Source organism: Pteronotus mesoamericanus, unplaced genomic scaffold, assembly GCF_021234165.1.
Source record: "Pteronotus mesoamericanus isolate MK-2021 breed Mesoamerican mustached bat unplaced genomic scaffold, CSHL_Meso_final scaffold_21, whole genome shotgun sequence".
Lineage (NCBI taxonomy): Eukaryota > Metazoa > Chordata > Mammalia > Chiroptera > Mormoopidae > Pteronotus > Pteronotus mesoamericanus.
Window position 1 is genome coordinate 32,190,154 of NW_026555310.1, and position 15,393 is coordinate 32,205,546.

Sequence of the window (15,393 nt, forward strand, 5' to 3'; positions counted from 1 at the left end):
TTGCATCTTCCACGTGCCTTCTCTCTACCTATATTCAGTGATGACTTGGTCTCTGACTAATGGGGAACTGCCCCATCTTCATGAATTCTTGCAAGCCATTGCCTAGGAAAGTGCCTGGTACATTAAATAGGTCGCCCGTTAATAATGAATGAGTGGGTGGGTGGGTGGGTGCAGGGATGGAGGAATTAATCTGATGAGGGAAACAAGCAGGACACACTACAAAAGCCTCAGAACTCAGAGGCCTGTTCTGCAGCCTGAGCCTCCCTGGGGAATACAGTGCCATAAGGCATTTGAGCCTTGGAGAGTTGATGAAGAAAGGCTACCACAAGGAGCAAACCCTTAAAACAGGACACTCTGTCCTGACAGACAGGAGAGACAAGAGCTCTCCCCCGCCCCATCCCGCCCCCCCCCCCCCCCCCCCCAGGGATCTAGCTTTCTCTTGAGTCACTCTTGGTCCACAGCCACACCCTTTGCCTAGCCCTAGGCAATTGTGACCTTAGGGCTCAAACTCTTGACAAGATACCTAGGAAAAGAGGATATCGCTACACCCTCCCCAGCTGCCCTTCCTTCTCTAAGAGCCAGGTTCATTGGCAGGCATGAATTCACTGAGGGGGGAGGAAGAGTCTTAGAACAAACCCTAGTGCAGCTGTGGGGTCACCCTGAGATGGCAATCCCTGTTTGATGTCTAAGTGGCGTTCCTCAGTGAAGTACGCCAGGGTCCCAATGCAACCGAACTCCATTTTCCTCTTTCCACACCTGCACTGCCCTCCTCTACCTGTCACATCATCCTGCTGCACTGAAACCCTGGCTGCTCCTGGGCCAAGGCTGCTGGTTGACTAAGGGCCGGACAAACCGGAGTAATGGAAAAGGACAGTCCAGAAAAGAGAGTGCCCTCAGCTGTGATTTCCATTGCCCTCTGGGTGAGAACCCTGCAAACATGGGAGCAGCCCATAGGAAGGTTCCTGAAGAAAGGGAGAAGGCAGATCAGATCTAGGAAAGAAGTCTGCGCCTCCTGCAGAAGGCTTTCCTGTCCCTAAAAACTGACCCTTCCCCATATAGGCCAGCAGGTGGCACCACCATCGGGGAATTCAAAAGCAAAACTAAATTAAACTGGAAACAGATTTTTTTTTCAGTTTTGTTTATGCAAATAGTCCATTCCCTGCCACATTCCTCCGGGAAAGGCCCCCCTCCCCCTCCACAGTCAGTCACTCCCTCCCCCTTCCCTCCTCTGCATGACCGCTCTCTCCCTCTACACAGAGTGGATGAAGACGCTGTCAGGAGAGTCCAGGATCCCAAAACAGGACTTGAGAAATGTGAGTAAGGCTGATGGGGACCAAGGAAGGAGGGAGAAACCAGAGGAGGGAGCCCTGGGCATGGGAGGCAACCATGCCCCCAAATTTATCCAGAGAGACAAGAACAGCCTTCCCCTCCCCATATCCCTTATCTATTCCAATGTGCACACGCATGCACACACACTCAGACACATACCCTCCGTCTGTCCTCCTGAGGACCACAGGAGACCTTAGACATATGAGGTGATGGCCACATCCCCTTTCCTTCCATCTTATAGCAGGGGAGCATCAAAATGGGGGGACCCACTCTGTCCAGGAGGGGTGTCCTCTGTGCGCCACTCCATCTTCCATAGGCAGCTTCTCCCAGATGCCTTTGCTGAGCCTTTGGGAGCCCTTTCAGAGAACCATGACTGGAAACCCTCACCTTCAATTAATTGGTCCCAAGCCAGCCTATTCCGGGAGTGGGAGAGGAGTGATAAGACAGGGCAAAGGAAGAGGATGGGGAGAGAGGTGAAGGCAGTGCGATGACCTCTGGACAGGACAGTGCCCTGGGGAGGAGCACTCAGGGCAGCAGCTACAGAGACCGGCCTCCCTGCCCCACCCACACCCACACCCACACCCACCTGGAACATCTGTGAGGTCTAGAATGGGCAGAGAGGAAAATGCCCAGCAGTATGGCCAACCCATCCCCCATCCCAGTCACTGCCCAAACAGCCTTCCAGACACACTCTTTCTTTTCGGCAGGTGGCTTTTATACCTTCTAGTGTCAGTCCTGTTCTGCAAGGTGGGAGGCTCCATCCTCAGCTCTCAAGAGCTCTTTGGGGAGGTGACTTCCCCTCTGTACCCCAAGCCTTATCCAAACAACTTCGAGACAACCACCGTGATCACAGTCCCCACGGGATACAGGGTGAAGCTCATCTTCTGGCAGTTTGACCTGGAGCCTTCCGAAGGCTGTTTCTATGACTATGTCAAGGTAGGAGGTCAGGTTGGGAGGACAGAGGGAGAGCTGGGTGGCTCTGGAACCTGAGGACTTGTGCTCTAACCACCATGGGTAGCACTTGCCATCCGTGGACACAGCCCTAGCCCTGCAAGAGCCGATGGCCGAGTGGAGTTCTGGGAGGCGGGCGATGCCATGAATGGTGTCCGCAGGTTCTGGAGGCCTTCAGTGAGCACTGGAGGGGAGAAACACAGAGGAGGGAAGGTACAGGCCCCACTCTCAAGAAATTTACCATCTACAGGAATCAGAAAAGGCTTTCCTGTCTGTTTCCCCGCTGGGAGTCTTTGAAAAATTGCTGTGCCTCAGTTTCCCTGTTTCCATGGAGAATATCACCATGACTACCTGGTTCATCAGGAACACAGAGACATGGGAAAGAGAAGTGTGTGTGGTGGGAACTCAGGCATAGTCTTCAGCAAGGACATTGGACTCAGTCCCCTCACTTCTCTAATAACCAAGGGTACCCTCCCAGTCTCATCTTTCTACATCCAATACAAATGAGATTCTAGATCCAGGATCCAAGTAGAACTTACACACATCCAATAAACACCATTCCCAGAAAGCTGTAGGAGAATGACATGAAAATGATACATCTTTCTCATCCAGAGGATTTGAGAAGTTTGCAGCGCTATAGGGAGGGGTCTTGGTGGCAAGGATGGTGAGGAATGGGGTTGGGGCAAGGACATCTGCTTTGGATGGGTTAACAAAGAAAGAAATAAGGGAGGCTGGGCGATGCCTGCCAATGCCAATGCTGATGGGCCCCAGAGGCTCACATTCAACTATGTGTATCAAGACACATGGCTGGTGTGAATGGTTTGAATAAGGTGAGGTGAAATAACAAGATAGAACTTAAGGCAGATCAGTCCAGGCTCTAGGAATGAAGGGAAGATAAAGGCTGTGTAGAGACGCTCAGGATTCCAGGTACACAAGGCGGTAAGAAAGAAGAGAAGGCTGAAACATGCTGGAGGAACATAACCAGGGAAGGGGCACAGGAGAACATGAAAAGAGTTAGCCAATGGGAGACTCAGGTAGACAGATGAAAGCCACCTGGGGAAGTCTGCAAAAGCCAGAGCCCAGCAGGTGGAGACCAGCTGGAGGATATTGCAGAAGCGGGGCATGATTCACTCTTCAGGACAAGAGAGGGAGGGCCTCCACTGACTTTCCACATGGCACATGTCTCAACAGCCCTTCTTCCTGCTCCTTGTCCTTCCTCCACCAGATCTCTGCTGATAAGAAAACCCTGGGGAGGTTCTGTGGGCAACTGGGTTCTCCACTGGGCAACCCCCCAGGAAAGCAGGAATTTATATCCGAAGGAAACAAGATGCTGCTGACCTTCCACACGGACTTCTCCAATGAGGAGAATGGCACCGTCATGTTCTACAAGGGCTTTCTGGCCTACTACCAAGCTGTGGGTGAGTGGTCCCTAGGTGCCCTTTTTGTGGCCTCAGTCATATTGAATGGGGACTGGAAAAAGGAAATCTTAATCCATAAAAGCAGGAAGCCTGGCCTTCCTTATTTTTTCCAGAAGAGGCATGCTGACCCGGACACTGTCCCCAGTGATAGCTCTCAGAAAGCATCAGAAAGGCCTGGAGGTCCAGGTGGTCAGGAGCTGACTTGGTCTTGTGGCCTCTGGTGGCGGGGCCACTCTGAGACAGCACCACTACAGAAGTCCCCTGGCAGGAATTTAATCCTTCCTTCCGGAATCTCTTCCAGACCTTGATGAATGTGCTTCCCAGCGAAACACGGTTGAGGAGAATCCCCAACCCCGGTGCCAACATCTTTGTCACAACTACATCGGCGGCTACTTCTGTTCCTGCCGTACAGGCTATGAGCTTCAGAAGGATGGATATTCCTGCCAGGGTGAGGTTGGGTGGTGTGGGAGGGAAGCAGAGGCTAAACAAGGACTTGCTGGGCCAGCCAGCGAATCTCCTGGTGACCCTCTCCCGACTCTGCTTTCACAGTTGAGTGCGGCAGTGAGCTGTACACAGAGCCATCAGGCTATGTGTCCAGCCTGGAGTACCCTCAGCCCTACCCCCCTGACCTGCGCTGCAACTACAGCATCCGGGTAGAGCGGGGCTACACCATCCACCTCAAGTTCCTAGAGCCTTTTGAAATCGATGACCACCAGCAAGTACACTGCCCCTATGACCAGCTACAGGTATCGCCATCCCACCCCCAGAGAGACCCCTCCAGCTCTTACCCATCCCCACTTGGTTCCTCTCATCCTCTGGCCAATTGGGACAGGAGTGCCCAATATCACACATGGGCTGGGCAAGCTCCTACACAACTAGAAGTGGGTCCTGGGAATCCCTTTTCCCCTCCAAGTGAAAACATACACAAAGCAAGATTACCACCACTCCTACCCTCGCCCTGTGGAAAAATATCTGCATTGGAGAGATGACCCTTCCTCCTCCCCCACCAGATCTATGCCAGTGGAAAGCACCTCAAAGAGTTCTGTGGGAAGCAAAGACCCGCTAACCTTGACACCAGCAGCAATTCTGTAGATCTGCTGTTCTTCACAGATGAGTCAGGGGACAGCCGGGGCTGGAAGCTGCACTACACCACCTCAAGTAAGGTTGCCCGGGGACCTCCCTCACTGGCCATCAATGGGGCAGGATCAGGTAGGGAGAAAGAAAGCAAGTGGCTCTGAAATTAACATGCCCTCTGGTCTCCGGCACAGTCATCAAGTGTCCTCAGCCCAAAACCCTAGACGAGTTCACCATCATCCAGAACCCGCAGTCTCAGTACCAGTTCCGTGACTACTTCATTGCCACCTGCAAACAAGGCTACCAGCTGGTGGAGGTAAGAGCCCAGGGCTAAGGGGGAGAACTGGCCCAACATTCCAGGAGCAATTCAGCTGGATAAGCCCACAGCAGATTAAGGCTCAACCCCAGGTGGGATCACCTATCAGATGTTAGATATTAGAGCTAGAAGGGTCACCTGGTCTACCAGTTCTCAAACTTGACTGCACATTGGAAACTCTCAGAGTTTAAAAAATACAAATGTCTGCATCCCCTGCTAGAGACTGATTCCATCGGTCTGGAAATAAGACTGAGCATCACGGTTACTTAGGGTTTCCCAGGTGGTTCTGATGTACAACCAAGTTCACAAACTACTGACCCAATCTAATAAACTCATTGTAGAATTAGGAACTGAAAAGGCAGGAGCGGGAGTGGGTGCAAGGAGTGACGCACTTGACATCACGATGATTTTGTACATCAGGGACCTGGACCAGATCTCCTCCCTCTTGCTCCAGGGCTCTTTTATGCATGTTGGTGGTCTCACCCTGGTCCCACCATCCTGTCCTTTACAGACTCAAGGAAAAAATGTGGTGTTATCCACTGGCCCATCTCATATAAGCTGTTAAATTAAAGTACTACTTTAAAACCGTACAATTGGAGTTACCCCTGGCCAAGGACCCAGGACTAGACATCCCATCTTTGTTCAATAGATCTTTGTTCAATAGATCCACGTGGAATGCCTAATCTGAATCAGACAGGAGACTTTTGGTATGTCCTCAAGTAGTAATGAATTCATTCAACAAATATTTCAACTGTTTACTGAGTATCAGGCAGTGTTCTAGATGCCGGAGGACAGTAAAAAGAAACACACATCGTCACACGGCCTTCGTGGAGCTTCCATTTGACTGTTGCATCACACCAAGTTAGCCAGATGAATTGCCCTTTACTGCAGGGTGCCTCCAGCTGTATCGTGAGGACGGGGTCTCCTGGGCCCAGAAAACTGGACATAATCTTTGCTCTGGTTACAACCCTCCCTTTTCTATGCCATGCCCGCCCTTACCTTGGCATTTATCATTCACATCACAGAATTTAAAGCAAGTCACACAGTACCTCACATTATTAATATTTCGCTCAGACATCCTAGTTCTCACACGCATTCTCTTGTGAACTTTCCCAGGGCTAATGCTCTAGGGTGCTTGTTGGTCTTAATAGAATGCACTTATATAATCCAAACACTTTTCATTTCCGAGGGCGCTCTTTTCCTGCCTCATCCCTGCTATCTGCCCACTTGCACACACCGGCACTACAGGCACCCTGGAAAGTGACGGGGCTGTACTAGTACTTCCAGAAAGGCCCTAGCCCTTAAGAAAACTGCAGTCCAGGACTGATGAAGCGACGCAGGTGTAGCCTGGCAGGGAACTCCACAGGGAAGGGTCTTCTGTTTCAGTGCAGAAAACACACAACGAGGCTTGTTATTTTCTTAATTTAAAATCGCAGGGGTCAAAACTATTTTAAAATTGAGGGGAGAAGTGTTGGGGGGCTGGATGGAAAAGGTAAAGGAATTAAGAAGTACAACATGGTAATCATAATACAGTCACAGTGGTGTATACTACATAGGGAATATGATCAATAATATTATAATAACTATGTATGGTGCCAGATGGGTTCTTGAATTATCAGGGGAATCACTTTATAAATTACATAATTGTCTAACCACTATGCTATATACCTGAAACTAATATAAAATAATATTGAATATTAAGTATAATAGAAAAAAATTAAAATAAAGTGAATAAATAAGTAAAATTGTGGGGTTTAACTAGACCTCAGCAGAAACAGGCAAGAGTCTAGAGAGAGGCTTCCTGGGTCTGACAATTAGCCCTGGCTCTGTCTTTTCCCTGTGCCACTCAGAGTACCCACATATACCTCTGGTCTGAGAGGACTGGCTAGGAGAAGGACAAAGAGCTGCAACCACAGGGGTGCTGGGGTCTGAAGGATCGGGAGCTGCCTTTGCACTCCCCGCTGTGTGGGAAACAGCAGGAAGGGAGCTGCAGTGCCTCCTTGTCCTGAGGGCACCTCTACCTCTGCTCACACAGGGGACCGAGGTGCTGCGCTCCTTCACCGCTGTCTGCCAGGATGATGGCACATGGCATCGCGCCATGCCCACGTGCAAGAGTAAGTCACAATTCAGGATGTGTCTGCCCCTCGGGACCTCCCACTCCCCCCTCCCCAGCCTTGGGGACCTACACTGAGAAGGGAAGGCGGGGGTCTGGAAGTAAGCCTCTCCCCAAAAGACCCTCCCCCTGACTCGTTCTTTGAATTCTATGGCTCATCCCAGGAGCCAGGCAGCCCTCCTCTCAGCAGGATTGAGTGTCTCTACCCAGAACTCAATTTTACTCCCTCCAGTTCCCCTCCATCACAAGTGCCCCACACTGACCGTATTTCTGTAAGGTTCTCAGCCTGGTCTGTGGGTAGACAACTTACATCCCTCCCACTGAAGTTCCAACCATCATCGCCAGCTCTCATATGGCCCTGTGTTCTCTCCCAGTCAAGGACTGTGGGCCGCCCCAAAAGCTGCGTAATGGGAATTTCAATTACACCACCACAAAGGGAAAGAACACCTACGAGGCCCGAATCCAGTACTACTGCCATGAGCCGTATTACAAGATGAAGACCAGAGATGGTAGCAGTGAGTCTGAGCAAGGTAGGGACCCATGCGCGTGGCAGTTTCCCCCCTTCTCTCTTCTCGAGACATCTTCTGAGATTTCTTTCAGTAGAATCCCTAGGGAATATATACTAAGGTATCTGCCCAAAACACTGGCTTCGGGGACCCAAAGTCCAGTGCCCAGAGGCGCCCAGAAGGTTTGAAAGAGAAAGCACCTGAGTGACGAAGAAAGACTTGAATCTCATAAACAGCTCCCTCTCACCACCACCACCATCATCTCAGCCCTCACCGCCCTTACCACCCTCCTCACACCATCCCGCCATCACCCCGACACACACCACCCCCTCCACCGCCATCACCACCGCTGCACAGCCCAGGGCGTTCGGAAGGAGGAACAGACAGGAGCCATCTTCGCACCGCCATCGCTCTCGCCGCCGCCGCCGCCCTTACCGCCCTCTTCACCAACGTCGCCCCAGCCACCGCCACCGCCCGCACCCCCACCCCACCGCCGCGACCCCCACTACCACCAGCGCCTTACCACCGGTACCACCATCACTACCAACACCGCTAATACCAACAACATAACGCCATCACACTGTCAGCGCCACACATTCACCACCATTACCTCGCTCTACCAGCGGGACTTCCCCCAGCGTTCTCCCCACATACCTCCTCAGGCTGCTATGGTGCGACATTCTGCATTTAATTTTACTAAATGACTCTCAAATTCATCTCTGGGTATCTTTCAAGTTTCCTTTAAATAAAAGAAATCACATACTGTCTGGTTTGACATAGGCAAAAAAGCAAAAAATCTTATATATGGGTATTATTCAAGGGCTGGGCTTTGAAGTCAGGCAACTCCTACTTTGCATCTTGGTTCTGGAACTTAGAAGTTATGTGACTTTGTGTAAAGTTTTAAAGCTCAGTTTCCTCATCTCTAAAATGAGAGTAATAATGCAGACCTGCAAGAGTCACTGTGGCACTTAAATGGGATCATGCAGATAAAGTGTTTAACAACAATCATGGCACATTGTCAGCAATCTGAAATGTAGCTACCACAGTTGTCTACAATCCCACTACCAAGATACCAAGTCACTGGTAAGATTTTGATATGCTCACCCCAGTTTCTTTGTATTTCATAAATAGGGATCACATCAAACCTATAGTTAAGTATTCTAATATTTTCCCATAACATTAAAACAAAAATATATGTATAAACCATCTTTCCACTTTTGATACTCCACCCTTATATATTTGAATCTTTCCCTTGCTCCTTGTCCATGCTGGTTTTGATTCTCCCCTGCCCAACACACTCAGTGCTCACTGACCTCTGCAACCTGGTTTCCCTGCCCACCACCTCCCCACCTGATCAGAGCCCCTTCACCCCTCAGGGACGTATACCTGCACAGCCCAGGGCATTTGGAAGAATGAACAGACAGGAGAGAAGATTCCTCGGTGTTTGCCAGGTGAGTGGAAACGCCCAGAGCCATCCTTTGCGACCTTTGCAACCCTGTAGGGCACCAGAAAAACCGTGCATGAAGAATGGAAGCAAAGCAATGGGAGAGACACTCCAGCTTAAGGTTGAAAATAGACATGAGTAGTAAGGGAAAAAGAGAGAGGATGTCCCAGGAGAAAGGGGGAGAGAGAGAGATGCAGAGAACTGGATGCAGTCCTGACATTCCAGCATTTTCACAGAGCAGACAGGAAATCAAGGAATAGAAACAGCAACAACGACAACAACAACAAAAACCAGGAAGAAATCAACACTGAACAAGAACAGGCAATAGGCCAGAGATGGAGCTGTTGGAATGGGAGGAGAAAGAGAAAAGGGCCCAGAGCCAATGAGAGGGGATGAAAGGGGGACTGACTGACCACAGAAGGGAAAAGGGGTGGGTCTGGTACTGACTTGTCCTTGCCTTCGCTGTCTCTCCTCTCCAGTGTGTGGGAAACCCACCAACCCTGTGGTAGAGAAGCAACGCATCATTAAAGGGAAAAATGCCGAAATGGGCAACTTCCCCTGGCAGGCGTTCAACGTCATCCATGGACGAGGGGGTGGAGCCCTGCTGGGTGACCGCTGGATCCTCACAGCTGCCCACACCCTCTACCCCAAGGATCAAAACTCACAAGCCAATGCCACCATAGACGTGTTCCTGGGCGATGTAAACGTGGAGAATATCCAGAAACTAGGAAACCATCCTGTCCGCAGGGTCAGCGTCCACCCAGACTACCAGAAGGATAAAGCCCACAATTTTGAGGGGGATATTGCCCTCCTGGAACTGGAAAATAGTGTCACCTTGGGCCCCAACCTCCTCCCTATCTGCCTCCCTGACAACGAGACCTTCTATGAGAAGGGCCGCATGGGCTATGTCAGTGGCTTTGGGATAACAGAGGACAAGCTTGCTGACCATCTCAGATATGTCCGCCTGCCTGTAGCTGACCGAAATGCATGTAAGAACTGGCTTCGGGGTCAAAAGAGTCAGGATGTGTTCTCTGAAAACATGTTCTGTGCTGGGGACCCAACCATGAGGCAGGATGCCTGTCAGGGGGATAGTGGAGGGGTCTTTGCAATGAGGGATAAGAATGACCGCTGGGTGGCCACGGGCATAGTGTCCTGGGGCATTGGGTGTAGCCGAGGTTACGGCTTCTACACCAAATTACTCAGCTACGTGGACTGGATCAAGAAAGAGATGGAGGAGAGCTGAGCCCCAATTCACTAAGGCAGAATCCAGAGAGCAGTGTGTAAAAAAAAAATTATCTGACTAGTTATTGATAACCACTGAGAATCCATATTAAAATCATTGGTGCAGAAAGACACTGCGTGAAATAAATTCTCTTTTCTATAATCCCATCCACATCCTCCATCTGAAACAACCCAAAGGTCACCTTTCTTTTCTCCAAGGATTGCAAAAGACGCATCCCATGCTGTCCTCTTCCACTTTTATGCCAATGGGTAATAGAATAAAGCACTGTCCAAATAAAATTTTGAGAAATTCCAGTGTGTAAAATGAGATAAACACAGTATTTAATCAATATAAACATATCTAGTAAGGTCATATTTAAAATTTACATAGGAAGGCAATGAGAATGATTAACTTTATGCACATACTTACAATTAAGGTTGTAGATTATTCATTTCTGTGTTTTGTTTTGATGGTACAATATGAAGAAAATTCTAATTTTCCCACATACATAGTTGCAAATATAACAGCTTTTATAACAGCTTGCCTTCCAAATTCTATATATCCCTTAAGAGAGGGGTAGTATGAAATTTTTGTTTCCAAGTTGAATCATTAACAATATTTCTAAATAAATTTATGTTCCTTAAGATACATTTTAAGGTCAGAGAAGGACCCAAAATTCAGGCTAAGAATTATAAGTGTTTATAATACAACATTGTCACGATGGTATTGCACAACTGAATCTTCTGGACTTGCCTGAATAACTTTACAGGAATCAGCACACACAGGCCTGAATTTAAGAAGGCCAGTGCAGCATTAAAACCTTCCCAAGTAATGACAAGTTTTTAAGTTCAAATGCAAGTCCACAATCCCTCAGGGCCACATGTGTTTCAATAGTCAAGATTTTACAGATTTCAGAAATGTAATATACTGTTTATATTATAGAATGTCCCCAGCAGGGCTGAGGGCAGTATCCTATAATAAAAGGGATAAATAACTATTCTGAAAAACATTGGAATATTCATGTATACGAGATAAAGACTCTAAACTGCAACCATCGGTTCAGGTCAGGTTTTGCCCCTGAATAAATTTTGGTGCTAACCTTATTGAAACACTTCCAGTTTTTAAGAGCACTTAAGGTTTCAGGATTGTGGATTTGCATTGGTAGAAATGACAGGAAAACTTTTTACATATTCTACTCAAAAGCATGCACAAGTGGAATGCAATATGTTTGAGGAGCATATGTTGATTGCAGTTTTTTTAAAGGTTAGAAATGTTTTCAGAACTAAAGCGCCTCCAGGATCCCAATGGATGTGGGAGTGGAGTGGGTAGAGGAGATAGAGGTGGTAAAAACAAAAGCTAAAACTAAAAACTTAACTCTATTATGTCTAAGGTTCCTGGCAAATTAAAGATTCTAAGACATTTGTCTTTATTGTGATCATCACCGGTGAACCAGGAGAGTCTAATGACTGCTCTGGCCTTCCCTGCTCCCACTTCCTCGGCTCCCCTGCCCCCCCCGCCCCCGCCACCCCCCCCCCCCCCCCCCCCGTCATGTGCCTCTCACCCTTCAAGTCCCCTGGAGTAGAAAAATAAAGACAAAACCAATGCCCTATGAATAGACAGAAAACCAATGCCCTATGAATTAACAGAAAAGAAAATGCAAATTGCTTTGGGGCTCATAAGGAAAATATTGAAATTAAGGCACCATCTCCTTACCTATATATAAGATTGGCAAAGATAATACACTATGTTGGTGAAGACAGAAAACACTCATTCATGAGATGCTTTTTGGAATGCAAATTAGTACAAACTCAGTAGAGGGCAATTTAACAACATGTAATCAAAATTACAAATGCACTTGCTTTTGTCCCAGCAATTCCACTTCTAGGAATTTTTTCCCACAGATATTCTCACATATGAGGTATGTACAAGGATAGTCATCATCATAGCATTGTCTACAATAGCAAAACATTAGCCCTGGCAGGTGCGGCTCAGTGGAACAAGCACCGGCCTGCGAACCAAAAGGTCACCAGTTTGATTCTCTGTCAAGGCACATGCCTGGGTTGCAGGCCAGGTCCCCCGTTGTGGCCAAGGAGGGCTCAACTAATTGATGTTTCTCTCCCTCCCTCCTCCTCTCCATGAAAATAAATAAAATCTTTTTTTAATTTAAAAAAAATAGCAAAGTATTAGAATCCTGCACTCTGAAAGGTCTGATACCAAAGTTTCAAGTGAAGTATGGAATATCCAAATAATGGAATACAACGTAGCCAGTCTATCTCCAAGATAGATAAATATTAAAAAAATAAGAAATAGAAGAGTGTGTATTACATATTGTCGTTTGTATAAGATGAGTGGGTATGCATCACTTCTCTGTGTAAAATGTCACTGGAAGGATATACAAGAAGTGGGGGTGGTCTGTGGGGGAGGGCAGGAGTGAGGGGAAAAGTTATCACTATATACTCTTTGATCTTTTGATTTTTGAGACACGTAGATGTTTTATTTACTCAAAAATAGATGGAGACCTATTAAAATATTTTTAACTTAAAAATGTTTTAAAGAAGTAGCCTCATTGAGAAGGTTGACATTTAACAAAAATTGGAGGGATTTAGGCATTCAGAGATCTAAGGAAAAAGCATTCCAGAAAGCAGGAACAGCCATTGCAAAGGCCCTGAGGCAAGAACATGCTTGACCCATTAGGAAGTTGCAAAGACAGCCAGTGTAGAGTAATATGAAAGGCTCACTCTGGCTGCTGAATCAAAATAAAACTATGCATGAAAAAGGAAATAAGGGGAACCAATTAGGAGACAATTTTGAAAAGCCAGGCAAGAAATAATGGTAACTCAGACCAGGTGATAGCAGTGTGGGTGATGCAAAGTGATCATATTACAGATAAAATTTGAAGGAAGAGCCAAAAGATTTCCAGATGGAGTAGATATTGCAGGGAGAGGGACGAGAAAAAGAGAGAAGTCAACTAGACACAGACGATTACAAGAGGAGAAGATCTGATGAAAAACATGAGAAGTTCCATTTTGTCATGAGGAGTTTCAGATGCATATTAGATTAGGACCAACATGGAGTATCAGGATCAGATTTACCCTCCCTCCTGATACAAACAAACAACAGCAAAAACAAATACAGCAAATACATGACACAACAGTTTCAAAGACATGAGACTTCAGGTAACAAAGGACAATGGTCCCTGAAAGACTGAGACCCACCATGGCCCCAGCTTACTGCCTTGAGAGGGTTTCCACACTGAGGTGGTGAAAGGAGAAACCCAAATAGGGCTCAGTCGACTCCCTGAGTTGAGGAGACAAAGCCAAAAGTTCAGAGACACCAAGGCTCACAAGACTGAGTATCAAAGAGGAGAAAGCCACACCTAAAGAACTCCAGAGATCTGCAGAAGAGTCCTACAAGAATTCACCAAGTGTGAGAAAATTCCTTAAGGGTGAGGGGGAAAAGCTGCATGAGATTAGAGTGAATAGTCCCCAGCGATCACCAGGGCTGGGGCAGTGCCTGATCCTATCAGCCGGACTAGAAAACCTCAGAATTCATGGGACACTGGGTAAGGGCATGCAGAAGAGTCTTGCCTCCGTGGGAGGGAATAATCCACTCCAGATTAAATGCTGCTCCGGTCCCGTCAAACAATCAAAACAAGACCCAAAAAGACCAAACTGTTTCCAAGTAACTTAACTGAGTCCCAGAACAACACTCAAGAATATTTCTAGAATTACAAAAATATCCAGCACCCAAGAAGATACAATTTGCAAATTCTGGTAGCCAATCAAAGAATATGAAGCACACAAAGAAACAGGAAAATATAATCCAGAATGAGTAGAAAATCCATCAAAACCCAACTGACATAGATGTAAGAATTAGCAGACTGGGACACTAAAACAATTGTTTTAACTATATTCTGTGTGTTCAAAAAGTTGAATAAATGTCTGTTAGACACCAAATGAGAAATGCTAAATAGGTTGTCTGAAGCATAAACCTGGAGTTGAGGGAAGGGATCTGAGCTAAAAATGTAAATATCAGAGATGTTAGTAGGTATATCAATGGATGTTTAAAGCCACAAACTTAAATGAGGCTGCAAGGGAGTGAAGTTGAGTAGAAAAAAGGACCAAGGCCCATGCCCTGACACATGCCAGTATTAAGTCTAAAAAAATAGAAAAAAAATCAGAAAGGAGTTTCAGAAATAGCGACTCCTATGAAATGAATGTTTGTAGGATGTCAATACACAAATTAACACTCCCAACAGGAGAGTATTAGGAGGTGGGGTCTTTAGGAAGTATTTAGGTTTACAGGAGGTCAAGAAGGCGGGGCCCTCATGATGAGATTAGTGCCCTCATAGGAAGAGCAAGATCTCCCTCCAAACACATGCACCAAGGAAAGACTGTGTGAGCAACAGTGAGATGCTGTCTACAAGTCAGGAAGAGGGATCCCACATAGAGTTAAATCTGCCAGCACCTTGATCTTAGACTTCTCATCTTCCTGTACTGTGAGAAACACATGTCTATTGTTTAAGCCACCCAGTCTATGGTGTTTCATTATAGCAGTCTGCGCGGACTAAGGCAGCGGCCACTTACGTAAGAGGGAAACCTGGAGAGTTTATAATTTCAGAAGCCAAAGAAAGAAACTGAATCAAAGTAAAGGAGGAGTCAATTGATTATCGTGTCAAATGTTGCTTGTAAGTCAAGATGAAGACTGAGGATCTCTCCTTAGACAAAGCGATGTCAAAGTCATTGGTGATCAAGAAAAGCACAGTTTGGTAGAAGGATGGGAGCAAGGCCAGGCCGGAGTTGGAGAGAGTAGAAGAGAAACTGGAGACAGAGAGTGTATCAGTTATGTGAAGAAATTTGTTGCAAAAGAGAAAAAAGAAATAGGGAAACCTGTGGGAGAAACTGGAGTCAGAGAGAAATTTTTTAAGATTAGAAAAATAACATGTTATTTGTTGATGGGAATTATCTGACAGAGAAGAAAAATAATGGTGGTGGGTTGAAGTGAAAGAGATGGAATCCAG

At 47.0% G+C, this 15,393-nt stretch overlaps 1 protein-coding gene across 1 annotated transcript; it reads left to right on the forward strand.

Moving 5' to 3' along the window:
* The first annotated feature begins 1,191 nt into the window (after positions 1-1,191).
* Positions 1,192-10,672, forward strand: C1R (complement C1r). The gene is made up of 11 exons (XM_054591470.1): positions 1,192-1,313; positions 2,037-2,265; positions 3,506-3,698; positions 4,000-4,146; positions 4,248-4,444; positions 4,709-4,856; positions 4,967-5,088; positions 7,124-7,202; positions 7,576-7,731; positions 9,084-9,158; positions 9,631-10,672. Coding segments are annotated over exons 1-11 (2,112 nt in total). The 5' UTR covers positions 1,192-1,311; the 3' UTR covers positions 10,395-10,672.
* Positions 10,673-15,393: the final 4,721 nt, after the last annotated feature.

Coding starts and splice junctions, on each gene's coding strand:
- C1R (XM_054591470.1), top strand. Junction 3,699..3,999: donor GGCCTACTACCAAGCTGTGG/GTGAGTGGTCCC, acceptor AATCTCTTCCAG/ACCTTGATGAATGTGCTTCC. Junction 4,857..4,966: donor GCTGCACTACACCACCTCAA/GTAAGGTTGCCC, acceptor TCTCCGGCACAG/TCATCAAGTGTCCTCAGCCC.